This window comes from Bos indicus x Bos taurus, chromosome 20, assembly GCF_003369695.1.
Source record: "Bos indicus x Bos taurus breed Angus x Brahman F1 hybrid chromosome 20, Bos_hybrid_MaternalHap_v2.0, whole genome shotgun sequence".
In the NCBI taxonomy this organism is placed as follows: Eukaryota; Metazoa; Chordata; class Mammalia; order Artiodactyla; family Bovidae; genus Bos; species Bos indicus x Bos taurus.
Genome location: NC_040095.1, coordinates 40,757,931 through 40,775,104, shown reverse-complemented (window position 1 = coordinate 40,775,104; position 17,174 = coordinate 40,757,931). Strand labels below are relative to the sequence as shown.

General features: G+C 41.6%; 1 protein-coding gene across 2 annotated transcripts in view; it reads left to right on the top strand.

Annotated features, from left to right (window-relative positions):
• Positions 1-17,174, top strand: part of NPR3 (natriuretic peptide receptor 3) — a 77,416-nt gene that overhangs the window by 20,735 nt on the left and 39,507 nt on the right. For both annotated transcript variants that reach the window (XM_027520157.1, XM_027520156.1), the window contains exon 3: positions 4,771-4,937. In XM_027520157.1, the coding sequence (XP_027375958.1) occupies positions 4,771-4,937 (167 nt within the window). The remainder of the gene's footprint in view (positions 1-4,770; positions 4,938-17,174) is intronic.

Genomic DNA, 17,174 nt, shown 5'->3' with positions numbered 1-17,174 from the left:
TGGTTATCCCAGTGTGGGTACCACCAGCCTGAGCCAGCTACCTGGCCACAGGATTGCCAAGTCTAGGGCTTGGTGCTGAGCAAGATATTTCCTCTTTCACAAATACTCTGTACCCTTCTCACACAAAATGCAAGCTTGCATGCATGCATGCTAAGTTGCTTCAGTCATGTCTGACTCCTTGCAACCCCATGGACTGTGACCCACCAGGCTCCTCTGTCCATAGACTTCTCCAGACAAGAGTACTGGAGTCGGTTGCCATGCCCTCCTTGAAGGGATCTTCTTGACCCAGGGATCAAAGCTGCGTCTCATGCCTCCTTCATTGGCAGGCGGATTCTTTACCACTAGCGCCAGTTGGGAAGCCCAAATGCAAGCTTGGACCTCCACAATGTTTAAAACCAAACCAAATAAAGCAAATGCACTTTTCTTTATTCCTGAGAAATCTACCAGAGTCACCTTCTCTGCCTACCCTCTCATTAGCTGCCTTCTTTCTTCTCTTCTTAATCCCTTGTTCAGGATGACTGTAGGAGTAAGACAATAGACCCACCACTCCTCTGAGAGTGCTGGGTCACCACTGACATCCTCACCGCCAAAGCCATCCGCCTTACCGCAGACCACGCGTACGTGGCTCTGAAGCAGTGCTGGCCAGTGGAACCCTCTGTGATGCTGGTGGATGCTATTCTGTGTCGCCCAGTACAGGAGTTATGGCCCATATGACCATTGTACGTTGAAAATGTGGCCAGTGTGACTGAGGAACTGAAATTTTAATTTAATTTAATCTTGGTTAATTGAAGTGTAAATAGTCACACATGTGGCCTGTGGCTGGTATATGAGGTCAGCTCTAGTTCTTGCCCTATTGCTTCTGTCCATTTCTTTCTGGAATCCCTGTTGTTTTTTAGCCTTGGTGGCACAGCATTCTTCTGGCTTTCTGTTAGCTCCTCTCACTCCTGTGCCCATTAAAACAGCACCCCCAAAGGGTTTATGTTCACCCTCCGCCCTCTCCTCTTGAGTTCTGAGTGTAAGACCTGTGGACGTGACCTCCAGCACTTTCTCTAGCCCTCATTCTTCTTGCTGGCTTCAGACCACTCTTTCCAGCCGCAGCCTGGTGCTGCCACGTGGGTGTTCTGCAGTCAGTCACCTTGAATTGACCGTGACCCTAACTGAAATCACTATCATTTCCACATCCACTAACCCTTTCCCCTCCCTCTGGCTCTGCTGTTTCCTCTGACAGCCGTTGGCCTTTCCTCTCTGGCATCACCGCTGTCGTTCACTCCCTCACTCTTGTGGAGTCTTCACATTCCTCTTGCACAGCCCTCTGCATTCATTCTCAAGGGCTCGCCCTCTTTTAATGATTCTAAAAGCACATGCTGCTGAAAATTTGCTAAATTCAGAAAAACACAAAAGGAAAAGAAAACTTGCCTGTGATTTGAACCACCCGGAGACCCATGTACAATTTTTTTTTTTGGGTGGGGAGCTGTGACTTCGCACATGTAACCTCTTGTAACCTCTTGCCTGGATTACTGTGGCTCTGAACCCTCAGTGTCTCCCCAGTCTAATCCACTGCTATTTCCCTAGGCATGAGTCTAATCATGTCATTCTTCTGTTCCGCTCGTAAATCTCCAGAGGCACCCAGTTGTCTGTTGAATTAAATTTGTCCCCACTGATGGGGCATCACGCCAAGCTGACCTCCGCTTTCCTAGCTTTCAATGGCTCCGTATGGGAAAGGTTACTGACGTAATGCAACAAGAGACTTGCTCAAAGCAGGAAGTCATAGTATCAGTTTTGCTTGTGACTATATACCTGTTTAATTTGGCTTACATTTATTAGTCATTTTTATTTCCATTCTTTTTTTTCTAGAAAACAAGATTGTGGTAGACAGCTGTATTGTACCAAATTTCGCTTCTTTCAAAATAAAAAAATGCTTTTCTCCATATTATCATAGTAACTGAGATAGTTGCTATTTCCGGTTCTATGTGTATTTTCTAATTATGCAACAGAATACGTTATAGGGTTATTTCCTTTCTTGTGCCCTTGGAGAGGACTCATACCCAAAGCTGAGAAACACTGACTCTGCCCAAGAAGCATCATTCCTGCTGACTCTTCATACCTTGAGTCAATTCAAAATGAATCAATAAACATGGATTGCACTAGAAGAAATGGATTCCTTCATGGGCTGAAGATCTTCTGGATGTTCTTAGAATTTGGGGTCTTTCTAGCAAATGAAATTTGGCCCCTTGACAAAAGGCCATGTTGTCTGTGTCTTGAGCACACAGCAGGGTTGACCCTGGCCTGGCCAATGACAGTGACACACAGCTCACCCGCTCTCTGAGCACTGGCGTAGCTGTAGCCTCATCAGTGTTCAGGAGGTTTTGTCCGGGAGAAGAAGGAGGACAACTTCATCGAGTTTTGTTTGGTGGCCTGAAATTTAATCTTGTGCTTATTGTGAACGGATCTAGCCCTTAATGAATTCTGTCCTTGGCTCTATCTTATTTATCTTTTAACAGCTCCCTGGCACATAGTAAGCAATTAATAAATGGTTGCTATTATTAGGATTATGACTAAAGAGAGGTCTCCACAAACAAATTCTTTGTCCCTGTCTTTTCTCCTGCTCCAGACTGAGGTTCCCAGCTGCCCACTGAATGTTATACACATTTGCACCTTTGCCTGTGCCATTGTAGGTTCTGCCAAGCATGCCTTTCCATCCTCTTCTCATCTTATTAAAATCCTATTCACACATTTCAGGCCAGGTGGATGCCTCTTTCTGGCATGAAACTTCCTTCATTGGAGCCGGTTACCTCTTCCTCTATGCTCTGTGTGGTTTCCATGTGCCACTTGCTACCCTGTGCTGATAAAGAGAAGAAGAATGATTCTTATCCATGTAATTCGCCTTTGCTTTTGTGAAAGGGAGCGCCATGAAACAGCAGGTTTCTGAATGCCTTGGTTTCCAAGAATGCTGGGGTGGGCTTCCATGCCCTCCTCTAGGGATTCTTCACAACCTATGGATTGAACCCAGGTCTCCTGCATTGCAGGCAGATTCTTTACTGTCTGAGTCACCAGAGAAGCCCCTATCTGTAAAATAGAGAAGATAACTATACCCAATTTTCTGTAAAATTGTATCCCAAAATCTGTAAAATTAATATGACCAACCTAGACAGCTATTAAAAAGCAGAAACACTACTTTGCCAACAAAGGTCCATCTAGTCAAAGCTATGTTTTTTTCCAGTAGTCATGTATGGATGTGACAGTTGGGTCATAAAGAAAGTTGAGCACTGAAAAATTGATGCTTTTGAGCTGTGGTGTTGGAGAAGACTGTTGAGAATCCCTTGGATTGCAAGGCAATTAAACCAGTCCATCCTAAAGGAAATCAATCCTGAATATTCATTGGAAGGAATGATGCTAAAGCTGAAACTCCAAGACTTTGGCCACCTGATGTGAAAAACTTATTCGTTGTAAAAGACCCTGATGCTGGGAAAGATTGAAGGCAGGAGGAGAGGGGATGACAGAGGATGAGATGGTTGGATGGCATCACCGACTTGATGCACATGAGTTTGAGCAAGCTCCAGGAGTTGGTGATGGACAGGGAAGCCTGGTGTGCTGCAGCCCATGGGGTTGCAAAGAGTTGGGCATGATTGAGCAACTGAACTGAACTGAAATTGTACCCACAGTCACACAATCTTGAGAGGGTTAAATGAGTTTATACCTTAAAGTGTTCAATAATGAGGCTTTTATTATTATTATAATATATATATGCTCAATAAATGCTAGCAATTTTTATTTTGTTACTGCTGATGCACTGATGAACTTGTCTAATAAATAATCTTTATGATATTGCCAGCACTAAAGAGATACATTTTCAAGTTCACCTAAGCTACTTTTCATCCTGAAGAGATTTGAGAAATAGTTCAATAATCTCAAATCTCTTTTTCTTTTAGTACCAATTTTATAATACTTTATAAATTCATTTTCATATGTAGCCATCCTTGCCTTCCACATCTACATAGCATCGGGTTTATTGTAGCATGTTAACAACTTGGTTGACCTTCATAGTTGATTTTAGGTATTGAATAATTAGGTATTCAATAATTAGGTATGATTATTATGTATTTAATAATAAGTGAATTTGTTGTTCAGTCACTAAGTCGTGTCCAACGCTTTGTGACCCCATGGATTGCGGCACTCCAGGCTTCTCTGTCCTTCACTGTTTTGTGGAGTTTCCTCAGATTAATGTCCATTGAGTCCATAATGCTATCTAACCATCTTTTCCCCTCTCATCCCCTTTTCCTTCTGCCCTCAATCTTTCCCAGCATCAGGGTCTTTTCCAATGAGTCAGCTCTTTGCAGCAGGTGGCCAAAGTATTGGAGCTTCAGCTTCAGCATCAATCCTTCCAATGAATATTCAGGGTTGATTTCATTTAGGATTGACTGGTTTGATCTCCTTAAAAAATAAGTGTGAATGGAAAGGGATAAACCTACTTCTTATTCCTGCAGTGCTGTAATTCTTGAGGGCCTAAAATTCCAGTTACATGGTTATTATAAGGCAATGAATCTAACAGTGCTTTTCTCTGTCTCACATTTCAAAGGAACACGTGTCCAGAGGCCTTCTTCTCCCTTGATGATCTTGACTTTGTCACTTTACACCCAAGTGCAAAACTGTGACAATACCTCCTGCCCCAGCCGCCAAAAGAAACACAGAAGCATATCGTGGTAGAAAAGGGAGAATGGCCCCTTTGTGGTGACTGGCTTGGAATTATAAATATTTTTACTTCTCCCGTAGGAGATGGCTCGTGGAAGAGAGGAGACAAACACGACTTTGAAGCTAAGCAAGCGTACTCATCCCTCCAAACAATCACTCTACTGAGGACAGTGAAACCTGAGTTTGAGAAGTTTTCCATGGAGGTGAAAAGTTCTGTTGAGAAGCAAGGGCTCAGTGAGGAAGATTACGTAAGTGTTTGATTAGGAGCCTAGACCTTCAGTATCCTCAAAACAGTCGTCGAATTAAATCAGATGTGATAAAGCATCCCGTTCTGAATCATTCAAAGATTCCTAGGTTCAGGTCTGAATGTCACTGTTGCTCTGTGTGTGTGTGTGTGTGTGTGTGTGTTTCCTGGCCAACCTTCCTCTCTCCTCCCCATTTCGCCCCCATCACCCCACCCTTCACTTAAACTTTTCCAGCTGCTGCAGGAAGAGAAGTTGCTTTCTGTGGGTGCTTGTGGTCATGCTAAGCAGAGGTCTGGAGACTTCCCTCACCTCTTCTGCTAGCAGCATGTTGGGAGAGAAGACAGATGAAGGATTGCCAAAGTTTGGCATGCCTAACTTTTCCAAAGCTTGGTGGAGGAAGGTATTTTGGATTTTAGAAGGCTCCTTCTTTAGGCCCTCTGTCTTAGCTTCGTGGCCCATCTGCTTCGCTCGCTTGTGGCCCTGTTGTTGCCTCTTTCCGCTGCGGGCTGTTTCCTACTGAAGTACTCCAGAGCACCCCACTTCATGAGTGTGGTTGCTACTCAGCATCTTCCAAGATGCGTCTTCTAACTCCGACTGGAGTCAGGAGCTCAGGGGCCAGGCTCAGGATTAAGCAGCAGGACTTCTCACTGTGTGATCCAGGGCAAATTCCTCAGTCTTCCTCATTTAGACGAGGGTGGGAGGATCATAGATAATCTAGCTGAAATCTTTAGTCAGATCAGATCAGATCAGTCGCTCAGTTGTGTCCGACTCTTTGCGACCCCATGAATCCCAGCACGCCAGGCCTCCCTGTCCATCACCAACTCCCGGAGTTCACTGAGACTCACGTCCATCGAGTCAGTGATGCCATCCAGCCATCTCATCGTCTGTCGTCCCCTTCTCCTCCTGCCCCCAATCCCTCCCAGCATCGGAGTCTTCTCCAATGAGTCTCTAGTACTATCTGGTCAAAAAGTTGGAACCCAATGAATGGTGCCTCTTTTGTCCTATTGTTATAAGATCATACTTGTCTTTGTAGGAATTTGCTATCCAGTGACATACAAAGGGTCTTATAAACAGATATTAATGTCTTAAATGCCATATATATACATGTATATAACACATCACTTAAAATATCTTTTGATTTTCTAGATCAGCACTGTCTTCTAGATATGTAATGTGAACCACAAGTGTAATTAAAAATTTTTTGGTAGTCACATGTGAAAAAGTTAAAATCAGGTGAAATTAATTTTAATAATACATTTTATTTCACTTAGATATAAAAATATTTCAACATTTAATCAGTGTAAATTATGATTGAGATTGTATATATTTTTTCTTATATGAAGTCCAATATGTATTTTGCCCTTGCATGCTAAATTATTTCAGTCATGTCTGACTCTTTACAACGCTTTGGACTGTAGCCCACCAGGCTCTTCTGTCCATGGGATTCTTCAGGCAAGAGTACTTGAGTGGGTTGCCATGGCATCCTCCAGGGGATTTTCCAGACTCAGGGATTGAACTTGCATCTTTATCTTGTGCACTGGCAGGCAGGTTCTTTACCACTAGCACCACCTGGAAAGCCCATTTTACCCTTACTGCTGCTGCTGCTGCTAAGTCGCTTCAGTCTTGTCCGACTCTGAGCGACCCCGTAGACCACAGCCCACCAGGCTCCACCATCCCTGGAATTCTCCAGGCAAGAACACTGGAGTGGGTTGCCATTGCCTTCTCCAATGCACAGAATATCTTAATTCAGCTAAAGTGCTTGACCAGTGGCTGCCATATTGGACATCATGGTCTGAATTATGAAAGAAGTAGGGTTTCTGTAATAGAGAGGGGGCTTCCCAGGTGGCTCAGTGGGTAAAGAATCTGCCTGCAATGCAGGAGATGCAGCAGACTTGGGTTCCATCCCTGGGTTGGGAAAATCCTTTGCTGTACTGACTGCAATACGGTAGTTACATTTGGGAAAGCCACCTCACCTCCCGGGCTTCCCTTGTGGCTCAGATGGTAAAGAATCTGCATGCAATGAGGGAGACCTGGGTTCCATCCCTGGTTTGGGAAGATCTCCTGGAGAAGGGCATAGCAACCCACTTCAGTATTCTTGCTTGGAGAATCCTCATGGACAGAGGAGCCTGGTGGGCTATAGTCTATAGGGTCGGAAAGAGTCAGACATGACTGAGGCGACTTCAGTTCAGTTCAGTTCAGTTCAGTCGCTCAGTCGTGTCCGACTCTTTGCAACCCCATGAATCGCAGCACGCCAGGCCTCCCTGTCCATCACCAACTCCCGGAGTTCACTCAGACTCATGTCCATCGAGTCAGTGATGCCATCCAGCTATCTCATCCTCTGTCGTCCCCTTCTCCTCCTGCCTCTAATCCCTCCCAGCATCAGAGTCTTTTCCAATGAGTCAACTCTTGGCATGAGGTGGCCAAAGTACTGGAGTTTCAGCTTTAGCATCATTCCTTCCAAAGAAATCCCAGGGCTGATCTCCTTTAGAATGGACTGGTTGGATCTCCTTGAAGCGACTTAGCACTCTGTAATAGAGCCCATGTTTTTTATAGAAACTTATAGGCTGTAGTCCATGGGGTCGATAAGAGTGGGACACGACTGAGCGACTTCACTTTCATGTTTCACTTTCATGCATTGGAGAAGGAAATGGCAACCCACTCCAGTGTTCTTGCCTGGAGAATCCCAGGGATGGGGGAGCCTGGTGGGCTGCTGTCTATGGGGTCGCACAGAGTCAGACATGACTGAAGCGACTTAGCAGCAGCGGCAGCATGATCGTTTGTCATCGTCGGAATCCTTTGCCCCAGGAGCATGGAAGGGCACAAAGGCCATCATGACTCCTTTAGTAGTTCTGCCAGAGGTGGTCTGTGCCAATATTGAAAGCATCTGAGTCTTTTACATATGCCATTATAGGCTATTTTGCTTTACTAAATTCATATTAATTTTCTGCTTCATATTAAAAACTCAAAAATGGTGTCATCTTGTCTAATGACAAATTTTGTCTTCTTCCTGAAGTTGTTGAAGTTCAAATATTTCAGTATAGGTTGGCCAACACTGATGATATTCAGCAGGTGACAGTTGGCATTCCACTGCTCCACCAGGTATATCTTCTTGATCATTAGTTATCTTGTGTTCAACATATTAAATCTTATTTTAATGGTGAAGTGAAAGTTGCTCAGTCATGTCCAACTCTTTATGACCCCATGGACTATACAGTCCGTGGAATTCTGCCAGGCCAGAATACTGGAATGGGTAGCCGTTCTCTTCTTCAGCGGATCTTCCTAACTCAGGGATTGAACCCAGGTCTCTATTTTAATGGTAGTCTGGGCAAGATCTTCCTGAAAGGTGTACCTACTACAGAGATCCAGAATACATTCCAATCAAAGACTGCTGCTTTAGAGATTATTTGTAGTTGTAGATTATAATACTACTTTTATTTGATGGTGGGATCATTAAAACAGATTTCATTTTATTTATTTTTTGATACTTAGCATTGGTGTTTATTTAGTTTTGCCACACCATGCAACATGTGGGATCCTATTTCCCTGACCAGGGATCCAACCTATGCCTGATGCATTGGAAGCTCTAAGTCTTAACCACTGGACCACCTTGGATCTTATAAATAGATAAAAATGATCATGTAAAGTAGAAATCGGAGCTCCTCCTAATGACTTTGTCTTTCTAATTATGTGTGTTTTAGCTGTGCTGTCTTGAGTGTCATTGCAGATGTTTGTTGGGTTAGTTTAGACAGGTGGTTGTGGTGGGTACCATGAAGGAGGGAGCTATGGGGCCTGACACTGGTTAGAGCTTGATCTCCTGCAGCAGGAGATGCCGGAGCAGACTAGCAAGACATGGTGGTCTTCATCTTAAGGCTCAGCTCTTTCCGGGTCTGTTTCTCTTGTTTGTACTAATGGGTTGTCTCATCTGCTTACTTGGAACTTCTGTTCATGACATTTGTCATGAGTTTTACAGTCCTGGCTATTGATCTCAAACCCAGAAACTTTGGTGGACTCTCTTGATTACTTCTGAATTTTTACTGTGCATTTCCTAAGCAATCACCTGAACTGTGAATGGTAACAGTTTTGTTTCTTTCTGATTCTTCTTCCTTTAAGTATGCTTAAGAGCATACTTAGTTACGTAAGTATTCTGAATTAAAATTAAGTAAAATTAATTAAATAAAAACCTTTAAGGATACTGGCTAGGATCCCAAGGCAATATTGAATATAAGTAATGGTAGTGGGTGTCCTTGCCTTCTTCTTAACTTTAAAATGAAGAATGTACCAGGGATAACATTTTGGCAAGATCTTTCAAAGTTCAAAGGCACATACTTAGCAAATTTGTATCTAGGGATTTATCGTTTAGCTATGTAAAGCACTTGGAACAATAAAGCAGGTGCTGAAGTATAAGCACTGGCATTACAATTGTACAGAGTATTCACTGCAGCATTATTTGTTATGGCTGAAAACTGGAAATAATCTAATTAATTGCCCATCAATAAGAGACTATTTATATAAATTATAACATATGCATGCAATGGGATAGGATGGAATTGTGAAAAATAAGGACAAATCTCTGTGTACTCAGGTGGAAAAACCAGCATGATATATTAAATGATAACAGCAAAGTACAAAATAGTGTATAAATAGTAAAAGAAAAAAATAAAATGAGCATATAACACATTTCGTATCTGCTCATATCACCATTCAAGTGTGATTTGGGGAAAGAGTGGAAGTTCTCTTTTATTTTTATTTGTTGGTGAGTTCTGTTTTGGCAAAATGATGCCCTTTATTAGGATAATTGAAATAAAAATAGCACAGAAAACATTAAGATTCATGTAATGTACATTAAGGGAAGGATCTGGACACAGATTTTTTTATTTCAAGTATAACTATTTGCAATGTTATATTATTAATTTCTGATGTACAGCAAAGTGATTCTGTTATATATGTTATATATATATAGTGATTCTGTTATATATATGTTATATATGTATATATACATTCATTTTCATATTCTTTTTGATTAAGGTTCCACAGATATTGACTATAATTTCCTGTGCTATACAGTAGGATCTTGTTGTTTATCCAGCCTATATATAATAGTTCGTATCTACTTATCCCAAACTCCCAGTCCCACTCCCCTACCCCTCCCTTGGCAAACACATCTCTGTTCTCTATGGCAAGACACACATTTTCATTGTAGGCATTATAAACTGTTGGATATCCTTGACTCCATGTCATGCATATTAGCATTGTGGTTGTCATATTAGCACGTGGTTGGCGTCTTTGGAAGGCTTGTGATCTCAAAATGCAAAAGTTTGAAGCTTTAAAAATTTTATAAGGCTATATTTAAATATTGGAAGGATGGAGTGGCAATAAAATACAATTATTATTATAATTTTAAAATAAATAATTTTATTTTAAAAATAAATAAAAAATTTTAAATAAAATTATTATTATATATTTTAAACTTACCAAATTTTATTATCAATGTGATTGTTTCTCCCCTCTTTTTCTCTCTTTCCTTCTCTCTCTCTCTCCCTCCATCCATCTCCAACTCTTGCTTTCTCTTTTTTTAAAGTGACTTTTTAATTGAGATAAGAGCAAATTTACATGTAGTTTTAAGATGCAATACAGAGATATTCCTTATATATATTGCCTGCTGCTGCTGCTGCTGCTAAGTTGCTTCAGTCGTGTCCGACTCTGTGCGACCCTACAGACGGCAGCCCACCAGGCTCCCCCATCCCTGGGATTCTCCAGGCAAGAACATTGGAGTGGGTTGCCATTTCCTTCTCCAATGCATGAAAGTGAAATGTGAAAGTGAAGTTGCTCAGTCGTGTCCGACTCTTCGCGACCCCATGGACTGCAGCCTACCAGGCTCCTCCGTCCATGTGATTTTCCAGGCAAGAGTACTGGAGTGGGGTGCCATAGTTTTCCCAATTGGTAGCATTTTGGAAAATTTCATGCATCATCACAACCAGGGTATTGACACTGATAACAAGGCACTGATTTGACTCAAATTTTCTCAATTTTATTTGTACTTATGTGTGTATATATGCATGTGTTGGTATAAATTCTATGCAATTTAATCACCTGTGTAGGTTGAGGTGATTAAATTTTATCAAATACCTTTTCTACATCTGTTGAAGTAATCAGATTTTTTCTTTATTCTCTTATAATGTGGTGAGTTGTGTTACCAGGGTTTTCCCCCTGAACCCCAGTTGTACTGAGATATAATTGACATATAACAGTATAAGTCTAAGGACAACATAAGGATTTGATATTTATGTATATTGAGAAATGATCACCATAGTAAGTTTAGTTAACACTCATCATCTGGGATAGTTACAAAATTTTTTCTTGTGATGGAAACTATAAAAACTATTCTTTTAGCAACTTTCTAATGTACAATACAGTATTGTTGACTATGGTCATCTTGTTGTATATCACATCTCCAGAATGGATTTATCTTATAATCGGAATTTGTATCATTGGACCTCCTTCATTACTAGAGTTTTTAAATTTTAATAATCTCCAAGCAACTTGGAATAATATTTCTGCTCTCTCTCTACATCAAGTCTTGGACTCTTTTATTTCCTGGTTCTTATCTTGGAGAATATAATTGCAGTTGAACCTATACACGTTTGTCAGGGTGGAGCTTTCCAGGCCATTGACAGCCTGTAAACTAGCCTTTCTGGGTCAAAAGTCTGCTCCTGTCTCGCTCACCTCTGGTGGGTGGTTGGGTAAGTATATGTGTGATATGATGGAAAATAAGATTGCCCAGGGTTGGGCTGTTGTTGGGGCTTTGGGTGTTGTGTATACTGTCATGTCTAGTTGTTAGCACTTGTATCTTATGACACTGTCTCCACCATCCCTGTGGGTGATACAATAGTATTTATTTATTTATTTTTTGGCCGTACTGGGTCCTTGTTGTGGAATGTGGGATCTCTGGTTGTGGCATGTGGGTTCTTAGTTGTGGCAAGTGAGATCTAGTTTCCTGACCAGGGATTGAACAGGGCCCTCTGCATTGGGAGTGTGGATTCTTAACCCCTGGACTGCCAGGGAAGTCCCAGTAGTATTTTTAAAGTATATTTGTTCTTTTACTAGTGAATCTGGTGAAAACCTAATCTAGTCGATGCATCATGTTTTAATAGGGCCCATTATATCCGGGGGACAGTATAGTGTTTAAATGTGCCAGTTTCCTTTTCATAGACCTTGATCTGCCTCTCAGTGTTTTTATCTTGAGCATGTTTCTGAAACTGTGCCTTAGGTTTCTGACTATAGAGTGGAGATAATAATTTTTAACTGACAGGTTAAAAGAATTTCAGCATTGTATATAAATATTTAAATATATTGAACACAATGCCAGGCACTAAGTATTCAGTGGATGGTAGCCATTATTTCCCTTCCTTTTGCTTTTTATATTCCAGAGCAGTGTAACCCATGTGTCTGAGGTTCCTGCATATAGTGTCCTCTTTAGCTCCCCTGTTCATCCTTCAGATGTTAACTCAAGTAACACTTTCTCAGGACATTTTCCCCGATACTCCAGACTAACTCATGCACTCTGCTCCTCGACATCATAGCCTACCTCTCTGGTTGTAACCACATGCCTGTGTGTGAGATTTTTAAATTACTTCTGACTTCCTCTACCACACTGGAAGTTCCATGAGAGCTGTCTACTCTTGCCTCCCCCTTACTATATGCTTGACACTTAGGAAGCAGCCAATAAGTTATTATTGAACAGGAAGACATCAGACCCAGCCCCGCTCCTACACAGTGGTTAGGACTGAAGCCCTGGGAGGTGAGGTGTGTGTGTGTGCTTTGTCGCTCAGTCGTGTCCACCTGAGCCTATATACCATATAGATTGTGACCCTGTAGACCATAGCCTGCCAGGCTCCTCTGTCCATGGGGATTCTCCAGGCATACTGAAGTGGATTGCCATGCCCTCCTCCAGGGGATCTTCCCAACCCAGGGATTGAACCCAGGTCTCCCACATTGCAGGCAGATTCTTTACCATCTGAGCCACCAGGGAAGCCTGGGAGGAGGTGGCTTTCCCAAATGTAACCCCTGTATTGCAGTCAGTATAGCACTGTTGGGTGGTGACAGAGTCTTGTACTTAGGCCTTAGCAGGTGCATAGCGCCAGGAGTTCAAATCCACTCCTACTGTGGGAGATGGTACTGGGGGGTTAGTAGTGGGTTTTTATAGTGGGGATTCTGAAGGCCATCTGAGAGGGCATCAGAAATCTAAAGTTAGCAGTAAAGTCCCATGGGAGAGGCCCTGTAGTATCAGTAGAGCTTCCAGCGGCTCAGACAAGTGCTCGCCAACTGTCTGTCTAGCCTTCTCTGGTGGTTTTTATTGGGTTGCCCACATGTGCAGTGGCTCTCACTCAAGGGTGTCTTAATGGAGCTGTTTGGCTTCTGCCACCGAATGGTTTCAATTCTAGAGCACTGGTATTTGGTTTTAGAATGCGCTGTGTGGTGGCCAAGCCAAGATTAGTGGCGTCCCCTGACTCCCAGTGCAGTGACTTTCTTTTTCCACTACATCAGTCTGACCTTTTTAACAACAATGTGCCCAATACGAGGGCAAACCCATGACCCAGAGATTAAGTGTCTCAGACCCTACAAGTGAGCCTGGCAGGCAGCACAGGCAGGAGCGCTTCCTTCCTTTCCCTGCACCCCGCTTGCCCAAATACACACTTTTAAGGTATCAGTGTCTCTTTACTCTTTCACATACTAGACAAAGTCTGATCAGGACTTGGTCTTCTCTCCATCTGCTGGGATTTATTTTGCATGTTTTCTTCTGAAGTGTAAACAATCATGTCCTAAGTCATCAGAGGCTGTTTATTGAGCACCCCAGGGAGCATGGCTGTGAACTTGATCCTGGACCATGTAATGGTCCCATCTTGGGTGGGATCTTCGTCACCTAAAAATACTTGAGCAAGGATATAAATATCCATGAGCTCTGGGAGCTACAGAGGCTGCAATTCTGGTGCCAGCACGGACGTAAAACATCATTCACTTCAGTGTCAGCACTCTGACACACTGACGGCATTCACACAAGTCTGGACAATTTATCTTTTAGTAGACCAAATGTGGCACATGTGTGAAAATATCCATGTTTCAAGAGAAATGAAATCAAACACAGTGGAGTGGGTTCACTTAGTTCTTTAGTAGGAGGCTCCTTCCAAATTCATCCAACTTTCCATGACCTCTTTACGTAGATGACTTAGGGTGCATTAACTCTTTATAATTATGTACAAAATTTTGTGTGTAAGTGCACATGTGTATATTTCTCTCAAGAAATATGCAGCCTTCATCTGACTTTTAATGGCATCAATCTCACAAAAAGGTGAGAATCATTGAATTAGACCAGGGTTAGTCAGCATATCATTTGACCTGTTATTGTCCCAAACCCTGTTTATTCACACGGATAGTCTACAGTGTAGTGTAAGCAGGGCTACATTGAAAACTCACTCCCTTAGAAGAAAGTGAAGAAACACCTAAATGCCCTACTATTTTTTAATCTTATTCTGAAACCATTTGTTTTATTCCTGAGATGGAAGGAAGAGATACTATTCATTTAATCATACTTTCATTCTGTACTAGGGAGTCAGTCTAGTCTTTACACCTACCAGTGTTTTCACATCTTTAAGAGGGAGACTTAAATTTGTCCCAGCTACTATTTCTCAGTTTAGCCTGAGCCAGTGCTGGAGACATCTTTTCCCGTCTGGCAGCCGCCCTGACTCCCTGGTCCTGTAAATCCCGCTCTTGGCTTTGCCCCATGCTCCTATTGTGTTTGGCACTTCCGACACCCATTCAGCGGCTGGCCCTTTAACAGCTGGCTCTGCTCTTGGGTGAAGCTCACCCTCTTTCCTTGATGTTGTAGTTGTTTAAATCAAAATAATACATGAATTTCTAGATTGCGTACAATGAAAAACGACCCACACTAAATTAAAAATACATTCATAGTACTCTTAAACACGAGTCTCCCATTCTGCTCTACTCCACTCCTAACACCCATTCTTTGGAGGCCATAATTCTTAATGTTTTTATTGGTCCCTGCTGTTTCCCTTTATAGTAAACTAGCTTATTTATATTGATGTTTTTAATACTATAATTTTTGATATTATGTTGCAATTTCCTAAAATGGAAAAAGATTTAACTCCTTTATACACTCTTCCTCTACCAATACTACCCATCTTACCAATATTTTATGACATAATTTTCAGTTAAAGGTATAGTCACAGAATAAAATCTGAAGAAAGACTAAAAAATAGAACTTTTATTATTATGACATACATATATGTGTATATAAATATGTATGTATTTACAACAGAATCATGTAGTATTCTATGATTATATTTCCTTTCCTATGTAGCTTTTTGTTTTTTCTGGAGTTAGTAATTTCCTTGGTTTTTTATTTGCTTCCATGTAATTCTCACTATTTCTTTCTCATTCCTTCAGTCAAAATTTTTAGAAAATGATGTTTCTTTTTTTTTTCCTATTGTCTTCCTGCTCTAGTTTAGAGTAACAGCTTTCTTTCATATCAAACTTTAGTTCTGTCCTGTACCAGATCCTTCTTTTTCTTAGATACCACATCTCCTTCTTTGTTGAATTTCAACTTAGTTTTGAAGGACAAAGAGAGTATGAGTGGAAAAACTTTTCACACCTTGCATGCAATCAGAAAATATTTTTTTTGTTATATTTAATTGATTACTTATCTGGATATAAAATTGTAGTTTGAAGATTATTTTCTCTAAAAATTTTGGGGTCATTGCTCTATTTTTTTCCAGTTTTTGGTATTACCATTATGATTATTTATCTCTTTCATACTATTTTCTTTTTCTCTACTTCTAGAAGCATTTAGTACTTTCTCTGTATCATTGGTTGAATGAGTTAGGATCCAGTCAGGAAAACAGAGTCTACACAAGGTATTTCAACAGAAGGAATTTAGTAGGAGAAGCTAACTTTAAGGTATAAGAAAAGCTAAGACACCAAATAGAAGAGTAAGGCAAGCCAGCGATTGGCAACAGCAAAGAGCCATTACTGCATCTAGAGCTAGAAGGCTCAGAGAAAATACAGTTTTACCAGGAACTCCAGAGTTAAGGCTGCTCATGAGAGCTAGAAGCAGGGAAGAAGCATCGCCCTGCCAGAGAGGCTATCTAAGGCAAAGAGAGAGGGAGCACTATCCTGGGTTTCCCTCCTTTCTGGCGCTTTAACCAGTGCTTCTTGTTGGCATCTTCATGCAAAGATGGGCTCGATAAAGGACAGAAATGGTATGGACCTAATAGAAGCAGAAGATATTAAGAAGAGGTGGCAAGAATACACAGAAGAACTGTACAAAAAAGGTCTTCAAGACCCAGATAATCATGATGGTATGATCACTCACCTAGAGCCAGACATCCTGGAATGTGAAGTCAAGTGGGCCTTAGGAAGCATCACTATAAACAAAGCTAGTGGAGGTGATGGAATTCCAGTTGAGCTATTTCAAGTCCTTAAACATGATGCTGTGAAAGTGCTGCACTCAATATGCCAGCAAGTTTGGAAAACTCAGCAGTGGCCACAGAACTGAAAAAGGTCAGTTTTCATTCCAATCCCAAAGAAAAGCAATGCCAAAGAATGCTCAAACTACCGCACAATTGCACTCATCTCACATGCTAGTAAAGGAATGCTCAAAATTCTCCAAGCCAGGCTTCAGCAATACGTGAACTGTGAACTTCCAGATGTTCAAGCTGGTTTTAGAAAAGGCAGAGGAACCAGAGATCAAACTGCCAACATCTGCTGGATCATCGAAAAAGCAAAAGAGTTCCAGAAAAACATCTATTTCTGCTTTCTTGACTATGCCAAAGCCTTTGACTGTGTGGATCACAGGAAACTGTGGAAAATTCTGAAAGAGATGGGAATACCAGACCATCTGACTTGCCTCTTGAGAAACCTATATGCAGGTCAGAAAGCAACAGTTAGAACTGGACATGGAACAACAGACTGGTTCCAAATGGGAAAAGGTGTACATCAAGGCTGTATATTGTCACCCTCCTTGTTTAACTTATATGCAGAACATCATGAGAAACACTGGGCTGGAAGAAGCACAAGCTGGAATCAAGATTGCTGGGAGAAATATCAATAACCTCAGATATGCAGATGACACCACCCTTATGGCAGAAAGTGAAGAGGAACTAAAAAGCCTCTTGATGAAAGTGAAAGAGGTGAGTGAAAAAGTTGGCTTAAAGCTCAACATTCAGA